We start from the raw sequence: 21206 nt of genomic DNA on the forward strand, positions 1-21206 counted from the left end.
GGGGAGATCTTTGTTTCTATGTAAAGATCCTCCCGTCTTGGGGAGGAGATAGCGTAGCATTCGGACACGGCGTGAGGCTCGTTCCCTCGTTTCGGGGGCCATTCTTAGACCTGAGGCAACGGGATTGTGGATTTGGGGTCGGGGGGTTTCTGGTGTTTTTGGAGACGGGGGAAGGGGAAGAATTGGTCCGTGGCTAATTCTATGGACAAAACACGCCGCTCCGGAAATAATCACGGCCCCACTCGGGGTCATGCCGGGGTCGGGGCCCGGGCCAGAGCCATCGGTGAACTCGCTTGGAGCATGCATAAGCCGTCTCTCTAGACCACATGTGTCTAGGACAGCGAATTCAGTCTGGATACGCTCGACCTGAACTGATCAACGCTGCCAGGGCCGGAAAGATGAAGCAGGGATGGTTTTAGGCAGAGTATGGGTAGCAAAGATTACTCGTGGCTAGCCTACCGCGGCGCCTACATTCAAGACTCAAGGTAGTAAATCCAAAAGGCGTTCTGCTTTCCTAAATAGCAGCCTGGGATCCACTGAAGTTGATGTACCAATTTTACCGTCTGGGTTACCAATGTACAGAGAAGGGTTTGGATTGTCAAATTCTTGTGTGTTGTGCCCCATTGAGGTACTTTATGGCAACAACAGTTGTATGTGCCACCTCAGCGTGGTCAACAGTCTTATGCTTCTCCTTAGTATATCATACCTTTCCTTGGTGAATTGCACGCAGCAGGAGACCAGCAACACACCGCCGCTCGGCTTCTCGAAAACGAGGGTGCTCTCAGGAGAATGTTTTGTGTCGCTAGTAGGGGACTTGGCCCTAACTATACTACACCCAGACCAATCGACACGGCGAATTGGTTATACAGTCAGTCTCCAATCGTCATCCTCATGTGCTTGATCCGGTGCGAATAAACCTCGGCAACGAGCGATTGATTCTCAGAGAGGCGAAAGGCAAGGTGTCTGTCCTTGATGGTATAGAATCAGTAGCGGAAGTCTCCCGAATCCCCTGGCGAGTGAGTTTCTCCGATGGGTAAGAACCAGCGTTCTTCCACCAGGCGAAATTCCTCCGGCTGGAGGCGTGGCTGTCTTCCGTGTGGCGTCAATAGATTCCCGGATCAAAGTTTAAGAGAATAAATACCAGGTCAAACCGTATGCGAGAGCTTGCTGAAGTACTTGATTGTGCTTCATTATAGAGCTTATTTATCACCTCGTTCGAATTTATGAATTCAACATAGGTTCCAGAGCTTCGTCATCTGGATTCCCGTCACGCTGAGGGACATTACCATAGCCCGCAAGGCGCTACTTCTGTTTGTTAAGAAGCTGTAGGTAAGCCTTGGGTGCTGCAATGTTGTCGGATGAGATTTGAATCCTGCATGTAAACGATTTCAATGGGATAGAAACATCCGTCTACTAACTCAACGACACAAAGATCGCAAAGCAAACTGGAGAATAAGATTGCCTCATCTCATGACGTTCTACCTTTGCAGTATTGGTATCCCAACAGCATGGTGCAGTCAACCATCTTATTGTCAAAAAACCAGCGTCGAGGTCTTTTTCACAAACTTGAGCTTAGTGAATGACAGTCATGGATATCAATAAGATACACATCTTTCCCCCATTTTCGTGTTTGGATCCTTCGACAGCTATTGTTATGGCCATGGGGAGTTTTTTTGCAAGCATTTGCTGAGTGGAAGTATCCTCAACAGAATTTCGAATTCTCGGCAGCCAAAGCACTCGTCTCCAGTACTCAAAATTAGCAAGAGATGGAAAGAGGGCTCTGCAGACTATTGAGATGTGGTGAGAAAACGAACGTCGTCACGTGGAGGACCCAATTTTACACCGGTCTAGAAAGGAAGCTCACCATGGTGCCTGCCTGCCTCAAGAGTATATACCCCAGTCCCTTTCCTCTTCTTTTTTTTTGTCCCCCCTCAATCTCAATATTCGAAGCCGTAGTCATTATAGGCAACATATTCCCTTTCCATTCTAATAACGAATATCGGGCCTGGTGACCGGGTGGTGAAAGCCGTGAAATGCTGACTAGTGCGTGATGCTCCGTACTCTTCAGGACTCTCGCGTTCAATTCTCGGTCGGCTCCCGTTGTTTTTTGCCTTTTTCTTTGATTACTGCCTGAAATAAGTCTTGCATTTCGTTGGTGTACTTTAGGCCGTGGATACGTGTGCTCAGCCGCATCTCCATACTCGAAGGCAGAACCTCCGCCGAATCGAGGTTTCGAGGACCGTTTGCTATGACTTATCACGCAAGCTCCAGCAAGCACAGACCCTGGACTTTCCCCAGGGACTAGAAGCAAGATGGCTTCAAGCTATTGTTGTCGCACTGCATTCTATTGAAGGAAGTTGGCGCCTAATCATGTAGGCGTCGATGGACGAGTTTTATCCTTGTTGACAACTCTGAAGAGCAAATTGATACAACTCACGCCTTGCAGCGTGATACCGATGCAGCCGAATGACTAAAAACAATCCCAGCCGTCTTACCCTTGAAGACAGGGTTCCCAAAATGCCACTGAGCAATCAAACAACCACCCGAACGATGCTGAGCTCGTGATCCTGACCGTAACTAGCGGCAAGCCTTCTCCAGTCAATCGGAATGAGCTGCCACGGCCCCTTCCGCTGCCCCTTACAGCACGCCACGCCTTCGTGGAATTCACACCAGAAGTCGCGATGAATAGGGTCAACGTAGAGATCAGCCGTCTCCAAGTCCGGATCAGCCAGCAGCCGCAACAGAGCCTGAAACGGCCTGGAGTGGGCAAAAGCGTCGTCACGCCGCGTAATGGCGGCCCTCCGCGACTGCGCGTCGGCGGCGCTCTGATTGAAGACAATCTTGTCGGCGCTCGTGGGGTACAGCACGAGCCTGAGGTGCCGCAGGGAGCCGTTCAGGATCATGTCGGCCACGGCCGGGGAGACGTGGGTCTGGAAGACGTTGCCCAGGCGGCCCGGCGAGAGCTCGAGGTGCTTCACGCGGCGGCGGGCCTGGGGATTACCAAGAAGCCAGGGGCTGCCGCCGTCGCAGATGGCGCGCTCGACGGCGGCGCGGGGCCCCGTTTGGAGGTTGAGGATGAAGCGGTTCTGTTCGTAGAAGAGGGCGGAGCCGGCGGCGTAGAGGAGCGGGTGGGCGAGGAGCAGGTCGTGCGGGAAGGGGATCTCGGAGGATTCTGTGGGACCTATCTGGATTGGATTTGGGAGTACGCAGAGGTAGGATATGATTTGGTCCCGGATCTCGACGGGAAGGTCAAAGAACTGGTCGAAGGTGCGGGAGGCCATCTTGGCGGGTTCCCGACATGGTCGGTGGCAAGGTAAGATCAACGGGTGATGCCCTGTAGCCTCATGAAAGACTTCTAGAAGAAAAGCCTTCTATCAGATTAGATCGGCAAGACACTAGGTATTCCTGATGCTGATGTCGTATGGATGAGGAATGAGGGTAGGTAGTAGTGACACTGGGACTGGCAGAAGGTGGGGTTGTTGATTACGTGATTGGCTGCGAGGTCAGTCGGCCCCACTGTGGCGATCGAACTCCATGCCATCGTGCCTCTGCCCTGGTCAGTTCTATTTCGACTTCACACCATCCTGTGTGGCATGTCGTTGATGGAGCTCAGATACATCGAGAGTCTACGGGAGGCAATGACAATAGATTAAATCTTCTCATTTGCCGGCTTCTTAAGGTGGAAGAGCACTATATTCCGGATGAGCGGGGAATACTTGAGCAACACATTGTGGTATAAGACGGCGTCGATGCAACAAACATTTGGGACGAGGTGTAAGAAACATTTACTTGGAACATACCTAGCGCCTTCTTCTGTTGACAATCGATCCAAGTAGATATCGCATTGTTAGATCTATCTGTGCTGCCTATTTTCGCCATTTTAAGGTACAATCACACCGAGATCCCTTTCGCACCTTCCCTTTGTGAAAGAAGTTTTTTTTTAAAAAAAAAGTTTGGTTAACCACATGATGAATCAAAACATCGCCGCCTGAAAGCCTCGGGAGCATCACCCGAGGCAGTCACCCGATCAAGCATCTCGACTCGTGGTCGGTGACAGAGGAAGCATTGTTGGTCTCTATGAACCTTCCTCTGTCGCCTGAGGCATGGAGTGGTGTTACTGGGAATTATACAGGTAGCATCAAGCACATTATCCCTGATCTAGGCTAACAGCGATTTCCCGAGGGATTCGAACTCTCGACTTACGATTCCCAGGAAACAGCCCTTAAATTTGGAATGGCTCAGCTATTTTCCACGTCCGTCTCCATTCCCGACCTCCCAGCCTGTAAGTTCCCGTGAACAGCCTCGTTGGATATCGTACGTGGGAACTTCTGAGGCGAGATGAATCACGACGAGTTCACTACTGTGGAGGATGGTATGAAGGAAAGCTGGATATTCGCCAAGATTGTCAGGTTTCGCTGCAAGTGCGAGCATCTTCAATCGCGTGAGAGGCCCCGTTTATGGCACGATGTTATTCAGAGTTAAATCAAAAGCTCCGTGTCCGCGTCGCCGCCAGAATCATCTAGGCCTAAGTTTTCAAGCTCCTCGTCATTGTAGATGAGGAGTTCGCTGCCCACGTCGACAACTTGTCTACCTACACACCACCACTTCCCCCCATTAGTCTTAACCAATCGGTTAGCAAGTCCTGCATCCGCTACAAATGCCCGAACGCGATTTCTGATCCGCTACATCTGGGCATCTTCGAATCTTGTCTGCGCGTATATGGCTTGACTTGCGGGACGCTCGAAAACCGGCATGTCCATCCCAGAGAAGGGAGATGTCCTGCCCAGCCCACATTCACTCTTGGTCGTACTTGAAGGTATTTGTGGCGGATTTGGTGATGAAGAGTATCCGTCTAGGCGTGTAATATGATTCGTCGCCCGGGGTCAGCGAATTTGCAAGACAAATTTTGAATTGATCATAGTTCTGGGGATATATCCTTCATGGAAAGGCCGACGGAAAGGCACTGGGGCTGCTCTGTATGGACCTTGCATTGCGGCTTCTCACCAGAAACGAATGCACTCACAGCGCATCTCCTCTGAAGGGAACGTAGTCCAGGCAAACCTAACATCCATGAGCGGGAGACGATATCAAAACGAACAGGTCAAACAACATGATTTACCTGAGCAATCCGATGCACCAGGCAATCGTCTCTGATGAAAGTCCACAGCTAAAACATTCAACCTCAATATGAAGCTTCCCGGACCCCTTATTACCAGCTTGTCCGTCATCAGGCCCAATCGCCAGAGCGCTTTCCTCAATCGTCAAGTATAGAGAACCGATCCCGCGTTAGACGAGACCACACTGAAGCCTTTAACTTTCTATAACGTGCACAACGGACTACACTGGCCGCTGCTTTGCTTCACAGACGCCTATCGACATGCTTCGACCTAATCAACACCTGCTAATATAAAGAGCGGCCGTACAAGAACCACCACGGAAAGAAGGACAAGAAAACATACCGATTCATCGCCGATATACATGTATCACCGAGTGCTACTTACTGCCTTGATATCCCTTCGTCAACCACTGCCGTAATCAAGGACCATTCTTTAACACTACCCTACCTTAGAAGTCATCTCGGACGAGTGTCCTCATCTTGCTGAATGTTCACTAATGAATAAACCATCGGCGATGTTGGAAGTTGGTAATAACGTCAATGAGAACGCCAATGAGGAAACCATTGGGAACACCATTGAGGACACTAGTGATGACGAGGATACTGAAGGGAATGGCGATGAGAATGTCTCGACTAGTAAATCTCAGACGCGAATTGGTTGGCAACAATCATGTCACGTCGCATCACGTCGTTGCATCATTCATGGTGTCGGACCAAATTGAAGTAAGACGTAATTTCATTTCATGTCGCCCTGATCCTTTCTACAGTTCTATGAAAGCCGTAGAAGACGGCACCTGGTAGGCATTCATACTCGCCCGAGAGTCATGCCAGTGTCGTGTCGTGTGTGTGTGAAGGGGTTGTGGAGGTATATGGGGAGGAAGGCGGCGGGAAGAAAGGAGGAACTTTTAAGTGCCTTTTGATATCACCTGACCCAAATTATTCGCATCCTGCCTGGCCGTAATCTGCTCGGCCACCCAAACGCAAGAAAGTTGAACCAGATACACCGCATTGAAGCGGCCTCGTCAAAGCCGTAAACATCCTCCGCGCGAACAAAACACTAGAGATCTTTCTCACATGTTTTGAAGCATTTATCGGGAGGACATAGCCTTGGTCACGAGACGCTTGAGAGCGAGCTCCTGCTTCTTGAGCTCGTCGGCACCGCTGTCGGTGATCTCGAGGGCAGCCATGGCCTCGGAGACCTGCTGCTCGATCTTGTCCTTCTGGCCACGCTTGAGCTTGAGGGACAGCGTGGGGTCGGAGATGATCTCCTCAACACGGCCAATGTAGGACTCAAGCTGCTGCTTGGCCTCGAAGCGCTTGCTGAAAGCCTCATCGTTGGTCTTGAACTTCTCGGCGTCTAGGGAGGAATTAATATGTGCATCATGCAGTGGTTGTCGACAAGAACGTACCGTTGATCATGTTCTCAATCTCGGAGGAAGAGAGCTTGCCAACAGAGTTGGAGATGGTGATGTTGGCGCTGCGGCCGGAGGTCTTCTCGGTGGCGGTGACCTTGAGGATACCGTTGACATCGACCTCGAAGACGACCTCAAGGACGGCCTCACCGGCTCTCATGGGAGGAATGGGAGCAAGAGTGAATTCACCCAGGGAGGTGTTGTCCTCGCAGTTGACACGCTCACCCTGGTAGACGGGGAACTGAACGGTCTGCTGGTTGTCGGCAACGGTGGTGAAGGTTCTCTGAAGGGGGATGTTAGTTTTTGATCTTTACAGCGGGTCAAGAGAACAAGAAGGGACAAGTGCTCTCCACCTGCCACGGAAGTGACGGATGGAAGGAAGGCGCTGCCACGGATGAGGAAGGCGTTAGCGCCAACAGAGCGCCCATCACCATAATAGTCGCAGACAGGCGAAAACACCAAGAAAAAATCGAGAAAAATCAACGAAGTCAAAAAACGGGAAAGGAAAATGAGGGTTCCTGACTTTTTTGAGGCATGGAACATTTTGCCCACGAGTGACGACGGGAGCGAAGATGTTACCCTCCATGGCGACACCGAGGGACAGGGGGCAGACGTCGAGCAGGAGAAGGTCGGCGGTCTCGGCGGAGGTGGCCTTTCCGGAGAGGATACCGGCCTGGACGGCGGCACCGTAGGCGACGGCCTCATCGGGGTTGATGCTCTTCTCGAGCTTCTTGCCGTCGAAGAACTCGGACAGAAGCTTCTGAATGCGGGGGATACGGGTGGAGCCACCAACGAGGACGATCTCGTCAACGCCGGACTTCTCCATGGAGGCATCCTTGAGAACCTGGGCAACGGGCTCGAGGGTACCGTTGAAAGCCTTGGCGTTCAGGTCCTCGAAACGAGCACGGGTGATCTGGGTGGTGTAGTCCTCGCCATCGAAGAGAGAGTCGATCTCAATGGTGGTCTGGGCACCGCTGGAAAGGGTACGCTTGGCACGCTCGCAAGCAGTGCGAAGACGACGGAGGGCACGGGGGTCGCCAGAGAGGTCCTTCTTGGTCTTGCGCTGGAAGTCCTTCTTGCAGTGGTCAAGAAGGTTGGTGTCGAAGTCCTGACCACCCAAGTGGGTGTCACCAGCGGTGGCCTTGACGGTGAAGACACCGCCCTGGATGTTAAGGAGGGAGACATCGAAAGTACCACCACCCAAGTCGTAGATGAGGACGTTGCGCTCCTTGCCAGACTTGCCGGCACCAAGACCGTAGGCAATGGCGGCAGCGGTGGGCTCGTTGATGATACGGAGAACGTTAAGACCGGCGATGGCACCGGCGTCCTTGGTGGCCTGACGCTGGTTGTCGTTGAAGTAGGCAGGGACGGTGATGACGGCCTTCTCGACCTTCTTGCCAAGCTTGACCTCGGCAATCTCCTTCATCTGTTGAGGGGGTTAGCAAACTGCGTATTTTCAGAAGTTGTGTGACGCCGGCTTTTCATTTCCGGTCTCATCACCAGAGAGCAAAACGCACCTTGAGGAGGACCATGGAGGAAACCTCCTGGGCGGAGAAGGTCTTGGTCTCGTTGAGGTACTCGACCTGAACCTTGGGGTTGCCACCCTCGTCGACGACCTTGAAGGGCCAGGACTCGATGTCCTTCTTGACGGTGGGGTCATCGAAGCGGCGACCGATGAGACGCCTGTGAGAGAATGCTGGTCAGCGATTTGTAGTTGTGTGAATTTTTTTTCCTGCTCTCTGCCATTGCTCCGGATTACCCCTCCTTGGGCGGGGAAAATTCTCACCCACCCCGGTTAAAGTAGGAATCTAGAGCAACAGCAGACGGAGAGAACGGCGAGGCTACTCACTTGACATCGAAGACAGTGTTGACGGGGTTCATGGCAGCCTGGTTCTTGGCGGCCTCACCGATCAGACGCTCCTTGTCGGTGAAGGAAACGAAAGAGGGCGTGGTGAACGAACCCTGCTCGTTGGCAATGATTTCGACATTGGTACCCTCGTACGTGGCAACGCAAGAGTAGGTAGTTCCTGTGATGAGAGGACTCGGTCAGCCTGACACGTTCTTTCGATGGTTGTAAAACTCCTCCTCGAGTCTCTCCTTCCGTGATAGTTGATTGATGTTTGACGATATTTTGCAGCGTTGGCGGAAGTGACATTGTTCGTGATGCCTGAAGGGACCGAACCCCTCAAAGTTGAGCGGCGACCGACATCGCCACAAAATAACGCCCCTCTCAAAAAAGCATCGTCCATCAGCAACAGGAAAATAAAACTCACCCAAGTCAATGCCAATGGCACCATCGTAGACCTCGTCCGCCATTTTGAGAGATTTGATATGCACAAAGACAAAAAAACGGCCTGTGTGAATGGGGGAGGGGGAGGATTGAAGGTTGGGAGGTTTGCGCGGAGGAGAAAGATATGTGAAGGAGGGCGGGCGGGCGACGTGGGGTCCTTTCAAGAAGAATTTCTCTCGCTCCAGTCGCTCAACACAGGATTTTTGTGAAGGCCGAAAAAAAAAATCAATTTCGACTTTTTTTTCTGGGTCCCCCTAGCCCCACCAACCACCCACGACCACCCTCGACTACCCCCTCCAGCGCTGAGACCATGCTACTAGCGCGCGGGCCATGCCACAAAAATTCGAGAGATTCGAGGGCGGCGAAGCAATTTTTTTGCCATTTCATCCCGCTGTGGCCCTTGCTGGTGGGCTGTCTCTTATCTTATCGCACCCCGGCCCGCCATTTTCTCGCTTACTGCCACTCTCTTCTGTCACTGTGAGTTGAGCAAGGTACCTAGCCGAAGTCGAGTTAGGTAACTGCTGGTTGCATCCACCTGCTCTGCACCCGACTCGGGAGACTGTTTGAGAGCCTCTTGATGGTGTCTAGCAGTATTTCGGTACTTTGCAAAAGCAACAAAAGCTGTTGACATTGTCTTCTTTGGCTTCAAGTAATAGTTTGCTAACCCGGACAAAGAACTCCGTCATTGATACTGAAATACTTACCCATCCTAACTTTCAACCTGCAACTTCCCCCCTCGTCTCTCTCGTCCACATGCCTGGTTGGGCTTACCTTACTACTCCTCGTCCTCCCTCGTGCAGGTACCGGCGCTTAGCAGCTTTTGAAAGTACTTGGTCCATCATCCATGACATTGCTTTTCTCACCGCCTGACTCGACTTGGACAAGCAACCCAGATGCCTACCAGTGGACTCCCGGCTTTCTGTGGCAATCCCACGGGAGACCCCTTCCTTCCAGCGGCAAATCAGTCTCAAGTTGCCGTGGTTGGGGTTACCTACTCAACTGTTCTCAGTCTCCGCGACTGCTCGGTCAAAGAGGGACCTTCATGCAGATATGTCGGGCTCCCCGAAGTCGGTCAATTGCCCAGCCAGAAAAAAGCGTATCCCTCTTTTTGGCCGTGATACCGTCCCCAACTCAGGTCCCCCTGCACGTGTATATCGTTGCCCCTCAGAGAGTTCCTGGAGGGGTCCTTCCCAACTTGCCAATGCCTGCCAAACGATTGGCTCTCGCTTGCCCATTCAGACGAACGGCCGACGTCTTTCACGCAGAGAAACAACCCGACAATATCCCGAACATGTCGGCCGAGATTGAATCTAAGCATCTCTCTTGCGCAAATTACTCTAACCGCGGCAATCTGTCCTCGTCGGACAATTTTTCGACGCCTTTGGAGTCCCAGAGACGGGTGGAGCCGCCGCCGCTTGCAACTGTTAGTCGCCCCGGGAACCGCAACTCGCGAGCCCACAGAAACCCTCATGCACGAACCCTCGCTCCCCACATACAAGGGCCATCTCTACTACTCAGGATATAGTCACCTTCTCGCAGCCGGATTTCCAACCAGCTCGTCCGGTTTCGATTTCCGGATATCTGATCATCTGCGTCGATGGTTTAGTGGTAAAATTCTCCGTTGCCATCAAGCAGCGTCGGGGAGCCGGGGGTTCGATTCCCCCTCGACGCATTTCTTTTGCCAAATCTGCCTCATAGCCAGTCTGGACGTCCATTTTTTGTTTCTGGGATGAAGTGCTGGCTGAGTGAGGCGACTAGAGTGTCCTTGAGACCATCTTTAGTCTTTCTTGTTCATGGTCATTAAGAGAGCTGGTCATTACAAGTTTGCAGTGATCCTCTTCATCAAACCTCCTCAGTGTTGCCCTAAATCAACAACACCAGCTCACATGTCTGTCTGCCCCCTTGAGTGATATTTGGAAAGGTGTTTCGCATTGTGTTGCTCCCTCAGCTGTCAACTCAAACAAGAGTCCGCCTGATCCTCACGTACAAGCCACGCCATCAACGCCGAAAATTCACCACTCCAGGCCCAGTTAAAGCTACCTGGTAAAACCAAATTCCTAAACACCCTCATAGGTCCCAGCACGACCGGACGACGGATCGTATGCAGAGTCCGCCCCACCCTCATGGTCTCGCCTGTTGTACTCATCCCGCAGTTGATAGACGTATCTCAGGAGTTGAATGAGCAAAATGTACATCAGAAGCTGCCAGAACAATGGACGGATGATCGCAGAGAAGTATGTCGGTCTAGGTCGCCTCATCTCACATGCGTGGTCGACAAGCGAGCGCGGCGATGAATCAACCTCATCCGTGTGGCGCCAGAGGGTATAGTAGGCCGTCCGAGACTCCAACAACCTTCTCCTCTGGCTACCAATGGGCTCTTCTCCATTGGCACCCTCGACGAGCGAGACTCTCTGAACGACGGGGACAAAGGAAATCAGCACTCTCGACAACGGTGGCTCTATCGGCGGCTCTCTGAATCGACTTGTCGAAACGATAAACCCAGTAGACGTCGGGCTCAATAAGGCGTTGGATGGTCTTGGCAGCACTCCTGGATCGGGGATCTCAAAGTCACCCGGCACATAGAGTTCGTCGGGCTCGCGCCATTCAAAGTGAAGAACCTCGGGAGACAGACGAATGTTGACGGAAAGCCAAGCTGCGTAAGCCACGTCGTGGTGAATCATCTGGAAAATTGACCGGATAGAAGGGTTCGGGCCGTTCTCAGGCCAGGTCATTCTCACCCAGGTCAGGATTGGCCTTATGAGCAAGAAGGTCTTCATAGTATAATAGTCGACTTGCTTCCAAAACAGAGGTGGCAGGCCATGATTCTCTTCTAGTAGCATATTCACCGTTTTTGCTCTCAACTCCGATCGTCTGAAACCTAGTAGACAGTTAGTTGCTGTGTCTTGTTCGGGGTTGCGTGGATGAGGGTGGAGGGGAGGGGGGGAACCAACCTTCATGCTTCATGAACTGCTTGTCTTGATGGAGCAGTGAAAGTCGCTGCTGGTTGTCTGCGCCAAATAGTTGAAGTGAAAATATCTGTTCCTCGAAAAGCTTCAAGAAGAAGGCCCTCATGACTACTATCCGTTTGTAGTCGCAGGCAATCAGATCATCCCAAGGGCTCTTGTCTCGCGGATCTGGCCGGGCAACTTTCTCGATAGTACGTTCCATTTCCGAACTCTGGTCGCCAGTTACCACGGACCATACGGGTCCTGGAGGCGGAACATCGCCAACTTCGAAAATCTGCTTGGCGTGGAGATTGATATTTGATATGATGGCGGCATAGTGACGCGTAAAGAAGTCGTCTGTGAGCGAAGAACGTGGAAGGCCCCATTGCAGGACGAGTCGTTCGGGGCAAAATCCTTTCAATTCTTTGAGATCCTTGGACGCAAATGCTCTGGTTGCTGATGGATTTGCTTTCGTGTTCTTCCTGTTCTGTTGCGCCGTCGGACTGCAAGCCTCGCTACAATTCGGGCCATGTGAACCTGGGTACGTTGTTGCCATCTGGAGTGCTTTAAGGATCGATTCAAACGTAGTGTAATGCTCGAGAGGTTCGATGGGTGTTCATAGATCGGTCGACGAAATTCTAGATGGTTGAAAACCGTCAATTTAGGATAGCTTGCTCAAGAAACGATGTCGCTCTTGGTAACCAGCTATCTGTACATCGCGACCGCGTCTCACGCAGCGCCGCCTCGGTTTTATGAGTATCACGCTGCTTGCTCAACTGCGCTGTCATACGAGCATGCTCTGCAATCTAAACGGGCCGCTGTGCTCCATACTCCCGGTCGCTGTCCTTGTGGGAATCCAAGGGATGACGCGGGACAAAGAACACTCGACCATTATCATCGATGTCATTGTTGTTTGTCTCCAACAGGTTGGCACCTGGTATCGTGGTCCTATTATAGAACTTCGCAACGAGATACAGGCGATGCATACAGCCGCCTAGCAGCTACGTAGCGGAACAAAGATAACGTATCCATCTTCCACCCTGCGTTCCCCTCCTAGCTCTTGGCCGACGGTGTAATGGAAAAGTATTAGAATAAGTAGAGCAAGTGTCCTGTTCCTTTCATTCAAGTCCAGGAGCACAATGCAGCTCTCCTAAAATGACCGTCCCTCTATTCATTGAGACGACGTCAATAGAGCCTCGACGCATGTGGGGCAGAGTGTCCAATGACTGAAACAAGAGACCGACCTGGCCGAAACGAACCCTAGAGCCATCACCGCTTCAAGCCGAGCTCGACTCGCCTGAGTTTTCGATTGCAGAAGAGGGTGGTAGGGGATGACGGGAAAGATTGCCTAGCTTGCGTGTTGCTTGACTCAAGATGAAGGAATTTTGCTCAGGCCACCTAATTCGCAGGTCACCTGAGCTGAGCGGGATGGGAGCTTCATAAGAAATGATAACATTTCAAGTCATTGAATGTGATTGGCAACGGAAGGATTTAGGGAAAGCTTCTGGAAAGGTCCCCCGCAGGTTGAAGCCAAAAATATGATGGCAGTGCTTCGAGGCCAGATAAAAGCGTGATGTCGAAACAAGGATGTGTCTTTTGGCGTAGGAAGGGGCAAGGAGAAGGGGTCAGGAGGCGGCGCTCGGTTCAGGCCGAGTATGGAGAGGACCGTCACGACTGTGAAAGGCTGCAAACAGCTGGTAGATGGGTGAGCTATAGAAACAGGAAATAAAAGCAACAATCCGGATGACAGGAGCAGAAAAGTAGCAAGCACAACCCTAGGAGTCGGAAGCTTCGTCTGAGCTGTTGGACGTGGTCGAATCTGAAGGCAGGAAAGAAAAGTTATCTGACTTATCAGCCTTGAGCAATGACAGGCAACGTAAGCTAAAAGTCAACATGAACAGTTCAATACTTCTATTAGACCGCTAGTGTTGAAAAGACAGGAGGGAGGGAAGGCAACTCAACACTGGCGAAACGGATTGCATGGCGTTGAAGACAGACATTCAACAAGCCTCACAACACGACACGGAGTTACAAGGTGTGTAGGCTGACAAGTGCTACTATTGGAGCAATTGACATCCACTGGGCTGCTTAAACTTCCGCAAACCTGGTATTGAATGGGACCAGACTGACCTTGCCCTGGATTTTTCGTCTCCTTCGCTTCTTGAATAACCTGAGGTAATGGGACCGTACCCATCAGGCTAGGCTCACCTCGCCTCCGCTCTCACCTTGAGCAACGTGCCCCGGGCTCACCTAGAATCCCACTCATGTCGGGGGCTTTCCTTCGCCCTAACTAGCACCCCGGGACCGCACCTCACTGAGTGGGTGGGCATCTCTGCCTTACGTGCTTGGTGTGGCAGTTGTGCTAGGTCGTAATTGTGAGGTGCCCTGCGCAAAAAATAAAAAAAACCTAGGCCTCGCCCACCAAGAAGGTACTGAGGTACACCTTGATATACCCCACTTTTACGACGCCTTGCTCCCCTCCCGTTGGCCAAGCCCGCTTGGGCATTTTTTTGCGACTGGAAAGGCTCTCGCTCGCAGACTCAGACTTCTGTTTGCTGCGCGCAATCCCTCGCAAAGTGCAAAACCCATCGCAACTTCCCATTTCTCGACCTCGTCGTCTCCCCACGAAAAAAACAGAACGTCACCGCCCGTTCTAATCTTTCCTCTAATCCGCCCTTTCCGATCCTTGCTGACTTGCCTGGCGCAACGTCGGAATCTCCCCCACATCCGAATACCTGGAAGGAAGCAATCGCCCTCCAGTACTTTCCCAATAGTGAAGCGAGCAACCGTCGTCACCACCACCTTCAGCCACTCTCGTGCGGAACCCTCCCACTTTCCAACTCTTCCACCTTACAACCGCGACCAGCGACCTCTTTTCCCTTTGGCTTCTTCAACCTCCGAGATAGCCTAACTCGCCTTTTCCTTCAGAGATTGCTTCCCAGCGCCTCTGACGACCTATTCTACCCCTCATCGGTCCGATCCGTAATCAGCCCGAAAACACTACAACAAATCCATTCACGATGGCGACTTCTGTGCAAACACCCACGAACCCCGACCAGCAGGTCGACCTCTCCACCATTCCCATCTCCCCCGAGGGTGGTGAGAAGAGCGAGACCAAGGAGAACGACTCGGAGAAGCCCGTTACCGTTTTCCACGACAAGGAGAACTTCAACGTCAAGCACCCTCTGCAGAACAAGTGGACTCTCTGGTTCACCAAGCCACCCAGCGGAAAGGTTCGTCTATCCCGATTGGGAACGGCACGTGGCCAGATATTAACGTGGAGTAGGGCGACAACTGGAATGATCTTCTGAAGGAGGTCATCACCTTCAACTCAGTCGAGGAGTTTTGGGGTGTCTATGTACGTGCACCTTCCTTCCCCGCGGCCCCTCTTATCGCTCGCTAACTATTGACCAGAACAACATCGCCCCTGTCTCCGAGCTTGCCCTCAAGTCCGACTACCATCTCTTCAAGGCCGGCGTCCGCCCCGAGTGGGAGGATGCTCAGAACAAGCACGGCGGCAAGTGGTCCTACCAGTTCAAGGAGAAGCGCAGCATCCCCATCGACGATCTCTGGCTTCACGTCATGTTGGCCGCTATTGGCGAGACCCTCGAGGCTGAAGACGACGGAGAGGTCATGGGTGTTGTCGTCAACGTCCGCAAGGCTTTCTTCCGTATTGGTGTCTGGACCCGTACCATTGGCAAGAGCATTCCTGGCCGTGGTGACGGAGACGTGGCTGGTGGCAAGGGACGTTCGCAGGATAAGGGCCGTGACATCCTCCTGAACATTGGCAAGCGCTTCAAGGACATCCTGAACCTCCCCGCCAACGAGGTTGTCGAGTTCTCCGGCCACACGGACAGCGCACACAGCGGAAGCAGCCGTGCAAAGGCCAAGCACACTGTCTAAAGCGATGGACACAGCCTCTGAAAAGAACCACAGAAACGAATTACACAAGCTCGCACCACATGCTCACTAACGCATTTTATTGGAACTGATGGGCTCCACTACCTATCGAGAAGGCCGACTTCCGTCTGCGCGATATCACTTCTCGTTGCACTTTCTCAGCCGACTTCTTTTTTTTTTTATTTTTTGCCTGATGCCAGTGGGGGGGAATACGGGGCAATGCTACGCTATGCATCGATGATAACGCATCTCTGGGGCGGAAAAAGTTCTCTCTTATGACAGTCCTTGGAGCTCGACGAAGGCGTTTGCTGACAACGAAAAAAGAGATCAATGGGTTTTATGGAACTTCTAGACGGCCATGATCGATAGTACATAGGCGGATGCGAAATATCCGGAATAGATACCTAGGTTTAGGCCAGAATGCCCTGGTGCACGCACCCTTATGAAATGAAGGTTGTTAATTATGCTTCTCCTTCATAACAAAACATTGCCTGGTGAGTTCTATCTCATCACTACAATCTTACTTCGTAAAGGTTGCGCAGTGAGGGTCAAATGCTCAACAAGGTATTATTTTGTCTAAATTCTATGCCACATTCCTCCCTGTCCTAGTCAAACAAGCATATGTGCATCTCACATTGTGAGGTGAGTGGAGCAGTATCCGCGCACCAGTAGCTACTTATTCTTACAATTCATCACCGCTAAACTGGTCCTCAAAGACGGCCTGGACTAGTTGCTTCTTGTTGATCTTGCCCATGGCGTTGCGCGGGATGTGGTCGACGACCTTGAGCACCTGGGGAATCTTGTAGTTGACGAGCCGATCCCGGAGGGCCCTCCGCATGGCCATCGGGGACCAGTGTGGGACGACGTCCGTGTTGAGGATGACAACGGCGCCGACCTTGGAGCCCCACTTCCCCGAGGGGACGGAGACGACGGCGGCCTCGGCCACCTCGGGGAGGGAGAGCAGCTCGCGCTCGACCTCGAGGGCGCTGACCTTTTCGCCGCCCGTCTTGATGATGTCGGCGCTCTTGCGGCCCTGGATAAAGTACATGTCGCCCTTGGCCCAGGACGCCTGCGCGGCGTTGAGCCCCGCGTTCGGCACCGGTCTCCGGACGGCGACGTCGCCCGTCTTGAACCATTTCCCCTTGCCGTCCTCGCCTTCGACGAACTCCTTGGCTGTCGCCTCGGGGTTGCGCCAGTACTCTTTGAAGATTGTGGGACCTCGGAGCTGGATTTCGCCGGAGCGCTCGCGGCCCGATTTGGGGTCGACGTCTTCGCCGGGAGGGATGACGGAGCCGGTGTCCATGTCGACGAGGCGGGCTTCGACGCCGGGCAAGGGCCAGCCGACGCTGCCGTCGACGCGGTCGGCGAAATCGAGACCGCAGGAGAGGGCCATGCCGACCTCCGTCATGCCGTAACGTTCGAGGAGGACGTTGCCCTTGGACAGAGTCTTCCAGGCCTCCTTGATGGGCGTCGGGAGAGCGGCGGAGCCGGAGATGGCGAGGCGCATGTTGCGCGGGGAGACGGCTTCTCGTGTGGGCTCCGCAGGGTCGAGAGGGAGGAGTTTGTGGGTTGCGAGGAGGCGAGAGTAGACTGTTGGCACGACGGTGAAGAAGGTAATCTTCTCCTTTGCGATGTTCTTGTGTGTCCCGTTTGTGCTGTTGGTCCCGTTGACCCCGTTGGTACCGTTGGTACCGTTTGTACCGTTGGAGGTAATGTAGGGCGCGGCGAGGCGCTTCCAGACTGCGTCGGCGTTGAAGGGGAACATGAACTCGATCGTGGAGCCTGACAGGAGCGGCGTGAGGACAGCATTGACCGTGCCGTGGATGTGGTGTAGGGGGAGGACATGGAGGAGGTGGTCCGCGGGGGTGTAGTTCCATGCTTCGATTAGGGATTTGGATTGCGCCGTGAGGACGGATTGGGGGAGAAGGACACCTTTCTAATGTAGAGAATCAGCGATCATGCTCGGAGCTGCCACTTAAGTTCAGAAAGGGGGCAACGAACTGGTCGGTTGGTGGTGCCTGAAGTGTACAGCATCATGCCTGCGCCGTCGGCATCGGAATTATCTAGTTCAACTCGCTCATGCACGCTGCCACCGAGGTGCTTCTGTAGTTCGACTTGCGTCGGGCTTGAGAGGAGCTCTGTAGCAAGAACCTCCTTTGCTTTTGCGGCGAACTTGGCCGAAGACACGAGCAGCGACGCTTCGCTCTGGTTTAGAATATACTGGAGCTCGGCGGCGGGGAAGGCTGGAGAAAGAGGTACGGCGATTGACCGCGCGGCAAAGGCAGCGAGGAGGGTCACTAGAAATCAAGCAAGTGTGAGAATTGAGGCGCGTTGTTTGGGCCACAGCCAAAGGAGTCTAAGAGCTGTTGTGTAAGGGGTATGCGACATGGCTTACCTACATAGTCGTAACTGTTCTCTACCAAGAATGCGATGCGCTCGCCATTAAGATCTGACTTGCCCGCTGAGTCTAAGAGCTTGTTCCGCGTGCGGCGCACGTCACCCAGGAGCTCTCCGTACTTGAAGCGGCGGCCAGATAAGGAGTGAATTACAGCCGTGGACTCGGGGTCATGCCGGGAAATGGCCTCGAAGAGAGGGATCCTTGGGAGGGATGTCGTTGTTGAAGCCATTCTTGCGGATTGCGAAGCGCGCGCGGCAACAAAGGATCGGGATACGGGACGGGAGAGGTTGAAGCTTGCGGTAGCTGTAGTACCGGCGACGGCGGCGGCGGCGAAGGCTGAGAAAGGGGATATTCGGCAGCAGCAGCAGCAGCCGGGCCGTCGAGCTACATTCCGCAAACCGGAGGCCAACATGGGGGTGGGGGGAGGAGGGGAATAGATATGCGTCGTTATCAATTGCGTTATGATTAAAGGAGGATCGGGAACACGGCGCTGTGACGGAGTGGGTATTGGGGGGAAGGGGGGAACGGACCCCGGGAGTTGCGAATGGTTGCCCTCGGATCTGGTCGCGGCAGCTGTTGGCGTGGGATTGCAGGTTGGGTGCGTGAGTGCGTGTGTGTGTGGTATAAACTGGTAATATTTTTTTTGGCTTCTGTCAGGTCCCGGATCGGACTTCTCCCTGCAGGACCGCCGGCAGGATCTGCCGAAGACCGGACGGAAAACTTGGGTGGTTGAGTGTGGCTTGCCCGGACATCCTAGCAGCTCCCTTCTCTCTAGTTGAGGCTTGACTCTTTTATGGAGCTCCGGAGTTGAAGGTGTGAAGACCAGATACACGGAGAGGAAACCCGTCAGATGGTGTGTGCGCCTGCGTGGATATTGGACTGTGGCACCGTGGGTTGTTGGTGCGCTTTCACGGCCCAGCGCCTTGGGATCAGGCATTGGTATTTAGATGCCGTGATGCGTCGATTCACGTCCAATGTATCCGTTCCTGGCCCTAGGATGTCTAGCGGTGGGGGAACCGTTCGAAGCGGCCGACGTTTCCCAAGCGGCACCTACATCTGCCTACCTATCCGTCCCTCCATTGTATAGCGTGTGGGTAAACCTCCGAGGTTGACAGCAATGACAGGTATTCAAGCGTGCCAAGGTAAAGATACTTGCGGTCCTCTCGACTTTTTTGCTCCCTTGCTAGGTTGTTGTGGTGGTGGTCACTGGTTGTGGTCACTGGTGGTGGTGGTGGTGGTGGTGGTGGTGAGTCTGCTGCATCTCTGCCCGCTGCCGACCGACAATGTTACCGTACCACACGTCACTACCTTCGATATGCATGCAAGGTGCCTGGAAGCTCTCCCCAAAGAGTCCTCTTGGTTTCCCCGCCCGCATGCATTGGCGACGTTGTGAGCGAACAGCTGGTATTCTGGAACCGAGAGATCTAGATGATCAGGTGCCCAATGATGAATGGGTGCCCTGCGACTTGCTGCGTGGCTCAAGGCTCCATCACTCCAAGTCTATCTGTACTTATCGAGTAAGAAGAGGGACCGCCTCTGGCCTTTTGTGATGCGTGGTGACGAGGGTTGGGGGTTGGAATTTTGGGGGTCGGGTATGGATACGGATGGCAAGCCGCAAAAGGCGTCTGTGGCATCGTTCAGGAAACACGCGGTGAGCAGAATGGAGCCAACAGGCAGGGCACGAGGGCTGAGGAGTCATCCAAGGACCTGGCTGGAGGTGTGTCGGGTGCCCATGTGCTGTTGTTGCTTGCTCTGTGTTCCGTCGTTCCCCAGTTGTTCTAGATGTTCTTGTTGGTCCACCCAATCTCAACGCGCGTTAGCGTCTTCGGACCACTCAGAAACATGGGACGGTAAAGCCTCCCGGGGTCTGGTAAGCTAGGCGGACGGAGTATGCAGCGTGGGTGGTTCTGGGAAGCGAAAAACAAAAAAAGGGCGGTGGGCATAACAGAGAGAGAGAGAGAGACAGAGTCACTGACACGCACTTACTGCAAAAGCAAAGCTAACTCGGTCGACCACCTCACACACTGACACGAGGTCGGCGGGGAAAATCTGCGAGGAACTTGGAAGTCAGTCATGTCTCCAAGACATGAGAGGCCAAAAATATAACCCAACCGGGAAGATGAGTGGCAACGGCTGACTCTTTTTTTTTTCTTTTTTTTTCTTCTCCTTTCTCTCTCTTCATCTTACTTGCTTGTAGCATTGTGCGCGTGTCCGCGGAGGAAAGTGCTGAAAATACGAGGAAGGAGGCGTCCGTAGGGCAAGCAAGGTTTGCCTACCTTAACACATGGACTACCGCAGACCAAAATGAAAAGGAAAGGGGAAAAAAAAGAACGTACAGATACTGCACAGTGGGATGAGAAGGAACTTCCATGGGACATGCTGGCCGTCTCATCGCACCGCTGTCTGGTGCAGTGGTGCAGTGGTGCTGGAAGGAAGTTTGGAAGTGCCTCCCCGGTGCGGGTCCTCCGGTTACCAACCGGAAGGACAGAGGCAAGGCCCCCGGTCTGCTGATTGGCCGGGACGCATGTGCCATGTTGCCTGCCAAGCCCATCCCGCATGTCCGCTCTTTTCTCACCGATACACCGAATCTTCTCTACCTTCTTTTTTTTTCCACAACGTACCTTACCTGGGCCGGGGTCTGCCTCCATTGTCGCTTTGGGCTCTTCTCCATCATCCACTCATCCTTCTCGTCGTTCCTCTGTCTCTCTCGGTCTCTCCTCTCCTCTGCTTCGCTTCCTCTGTCAAGCGTCAAACCCACCAGCGCCACCCCCATCTCCCATCATCCATGCTTCGGCTCCCAGTCCCAAGTTCCAGGGTCACACTTTTTGCACACCGTACCTTTTGCACACGCAGCAGCGCAGCGGCTCCATTCCTCTGCTTCCCGCTCTCGTCGCTCTCTACCTAAACCGAAAAAAGCTGTTGGGCTAGCAAATCACAGCAAACCACAACCCACACCGCACACCGGTATCTGTACACTACACACCAGCGCAAGGGCAGCTTTCTTATTCTCCCCTGTCCAGTTTCTATACCTCCTTACCGCTTCTCGGTCGACGCACGCTGCCGCACGCCGCAGACCGTCGCATCCTACTTTTTTTTTACTTGAAAACCTCCTTCCCTCTTCTCTTCTTTCCTCCTCCCCTTCTAC

The 21206-nt window shown here is 53.2% G+C and overlaps 8 protein-coding genes across 8 annotated transcripts; 4 read left to right on the forward strand and 4 right to left on the reverse strand.

Moving 5' to 3' along the window:
- Positions 1-652: 652 nt before the first annotated feature.
- CCOS01_06862 (uncharacterized protein) lies at positions 653-901 on the forward strand (the record flags this gene model as incomplete). Its single annotated transcript, XM_060455030.1, has 1 exon — positions 653-901. One exon carries the CDS (start codon positions 653-655, stop codon positions 899-901), a length of 249 nt encoding a protein of 82 aa, XP_060314730.1.
- Positions 902-2531: 1630 nt separating this feature from the next.
- On the reverse strand, positions 2532-3281 carry CCOS01_06863 (uncharacterized protein; the record flags this gene model as incomplete). Its single annotated transcript, XM_060455031.1, has 1 exon — positions 2532-3281. One exon carries the CDS (start codon positions 3279-3281, stop codon positions 2532-2534), a length of 750 nt encoding a protein of 249 aa, XP_060314731.1.
- A 2923-nt stretch (positions 3282-6204) lies between these two features.
- On the reverse strand, positions 6205-8844 carry CCOS01_06864 (hsp70-like protein; the record flags this gene model as incomplete). Its single annotated transcript, XM_060455032.1, has 6 exons — positions 6205-6473; positions 6526-6811; positions 7070-7954; positions 8046-8211; positions 8378-8555; positions 8802-8844. 6 exons carry the CDS (start codon positions 8842-8844, stop codon positions 6205-6207), a joined length of 1827 nt encoding a protein of 608 aa, XP_060314732.1.
- A 1175-nt stretch (positions 8845-10019) lies between these two features.
- Positions 10020-10343, forward strand: CCOS01_06865 (uncharacterized protein; the record flags this gene model as incomplete). The annotated part of the gene is made up of 1 exon (XM_060455033.1): positions 10020-10343. The coding sequence occupies one exon, from the start codon at positions 10020-10022 to the stop codon at positions 10341-10343; it is 324 nt and encodes a 107-aa protein (XP_060314733.1).
- Positions 10344-10875: 532 nt separating this feature from the next.
- On the reverse strand, positions 10876-12319 carry CCOS01_06866 (uncharacterized protein; the record flags this gene model as incomplete). The annotated part of the gene is made up of 2 exons (XM_060455034.1): positions 10876-11696; positions 11770-12319. 2 exons carry the CDS (start codon positions 12317-12319, stop codon positions 10876-10878), a joined length of 1371 nt encoding a protein of 456 aa, XP_060314734.1.
- A 129-nt stretch (positions 12320-12448) lies between these two features.
- CCOS01_06867 (uncharacterized protein) lies at positions 12449-12772 on the forward strand (the record flags this gene model as incomplete). Its single annotated transcript, XM_060455035.1, has 1 exon — positions 12449-12772. One exon carries the CDS (start codon positions 12449-12451, stop codon positions 12770-12772), a length of 324 nt encoding a protein of 107 aa, XP_060314735.1.
- Positions 12773-14783: 2011 nt separating this feature from the next.
- CCOS01_06868 (eukaryotic initiation factor 4E) lies at positions 14784-15666 on the forward strand (the record flags this gene model as incomplete). The annotated part of the gene is made up of 3 exons (XM_060455036.1): positions 14784-14996; positions 15050-15121; positions 15178-15666. 3 exons carry the CDS (start codon positions 14784-14786, stop codon positions 15664-15666), a joined length of 774 nt encoding a protein of 257 aa, XP_060314736.1.
- Positions 15667-16345: 679 nt separating this feature from the next.
- CCOS01_06869 (AMP-binding enzyme) lies at positions 16346-18998 on the reverse strand (the record flags this gene model as incomplete). The annotated part of the gene is made up of 4 exons (XM_060455037.1): positions 16346-17599; positions 17665-17960; positions 18059-18689; positions 18894-18998. 4 exons carry the CDS (start codon positions 18996-18998, stop codon positions 16346-16348), a joined length of 2286 nt encoding a protein of 761 aa, XP_060314737.1.
- Positions 18999-21206: the final 2208 nt, after the last annotated feature.

The sequence above is a fragment of the Colletotrichum costaricense genome (genome assembly GCF_030867565.1).
Source record: "Colletotrichum costaricense strain IMI 309622 chromosome Unknown Scaffold_6.1, whole genome shotgun sequence".
Taxonomy (NCBI): domain Eukaryota; kingdom Fungi; phylum Ascomycota; class Sordariomycetes; order Glomerellales; family Glomerellaceae; genus Colletotrichum; species Colletotrichum costaricense.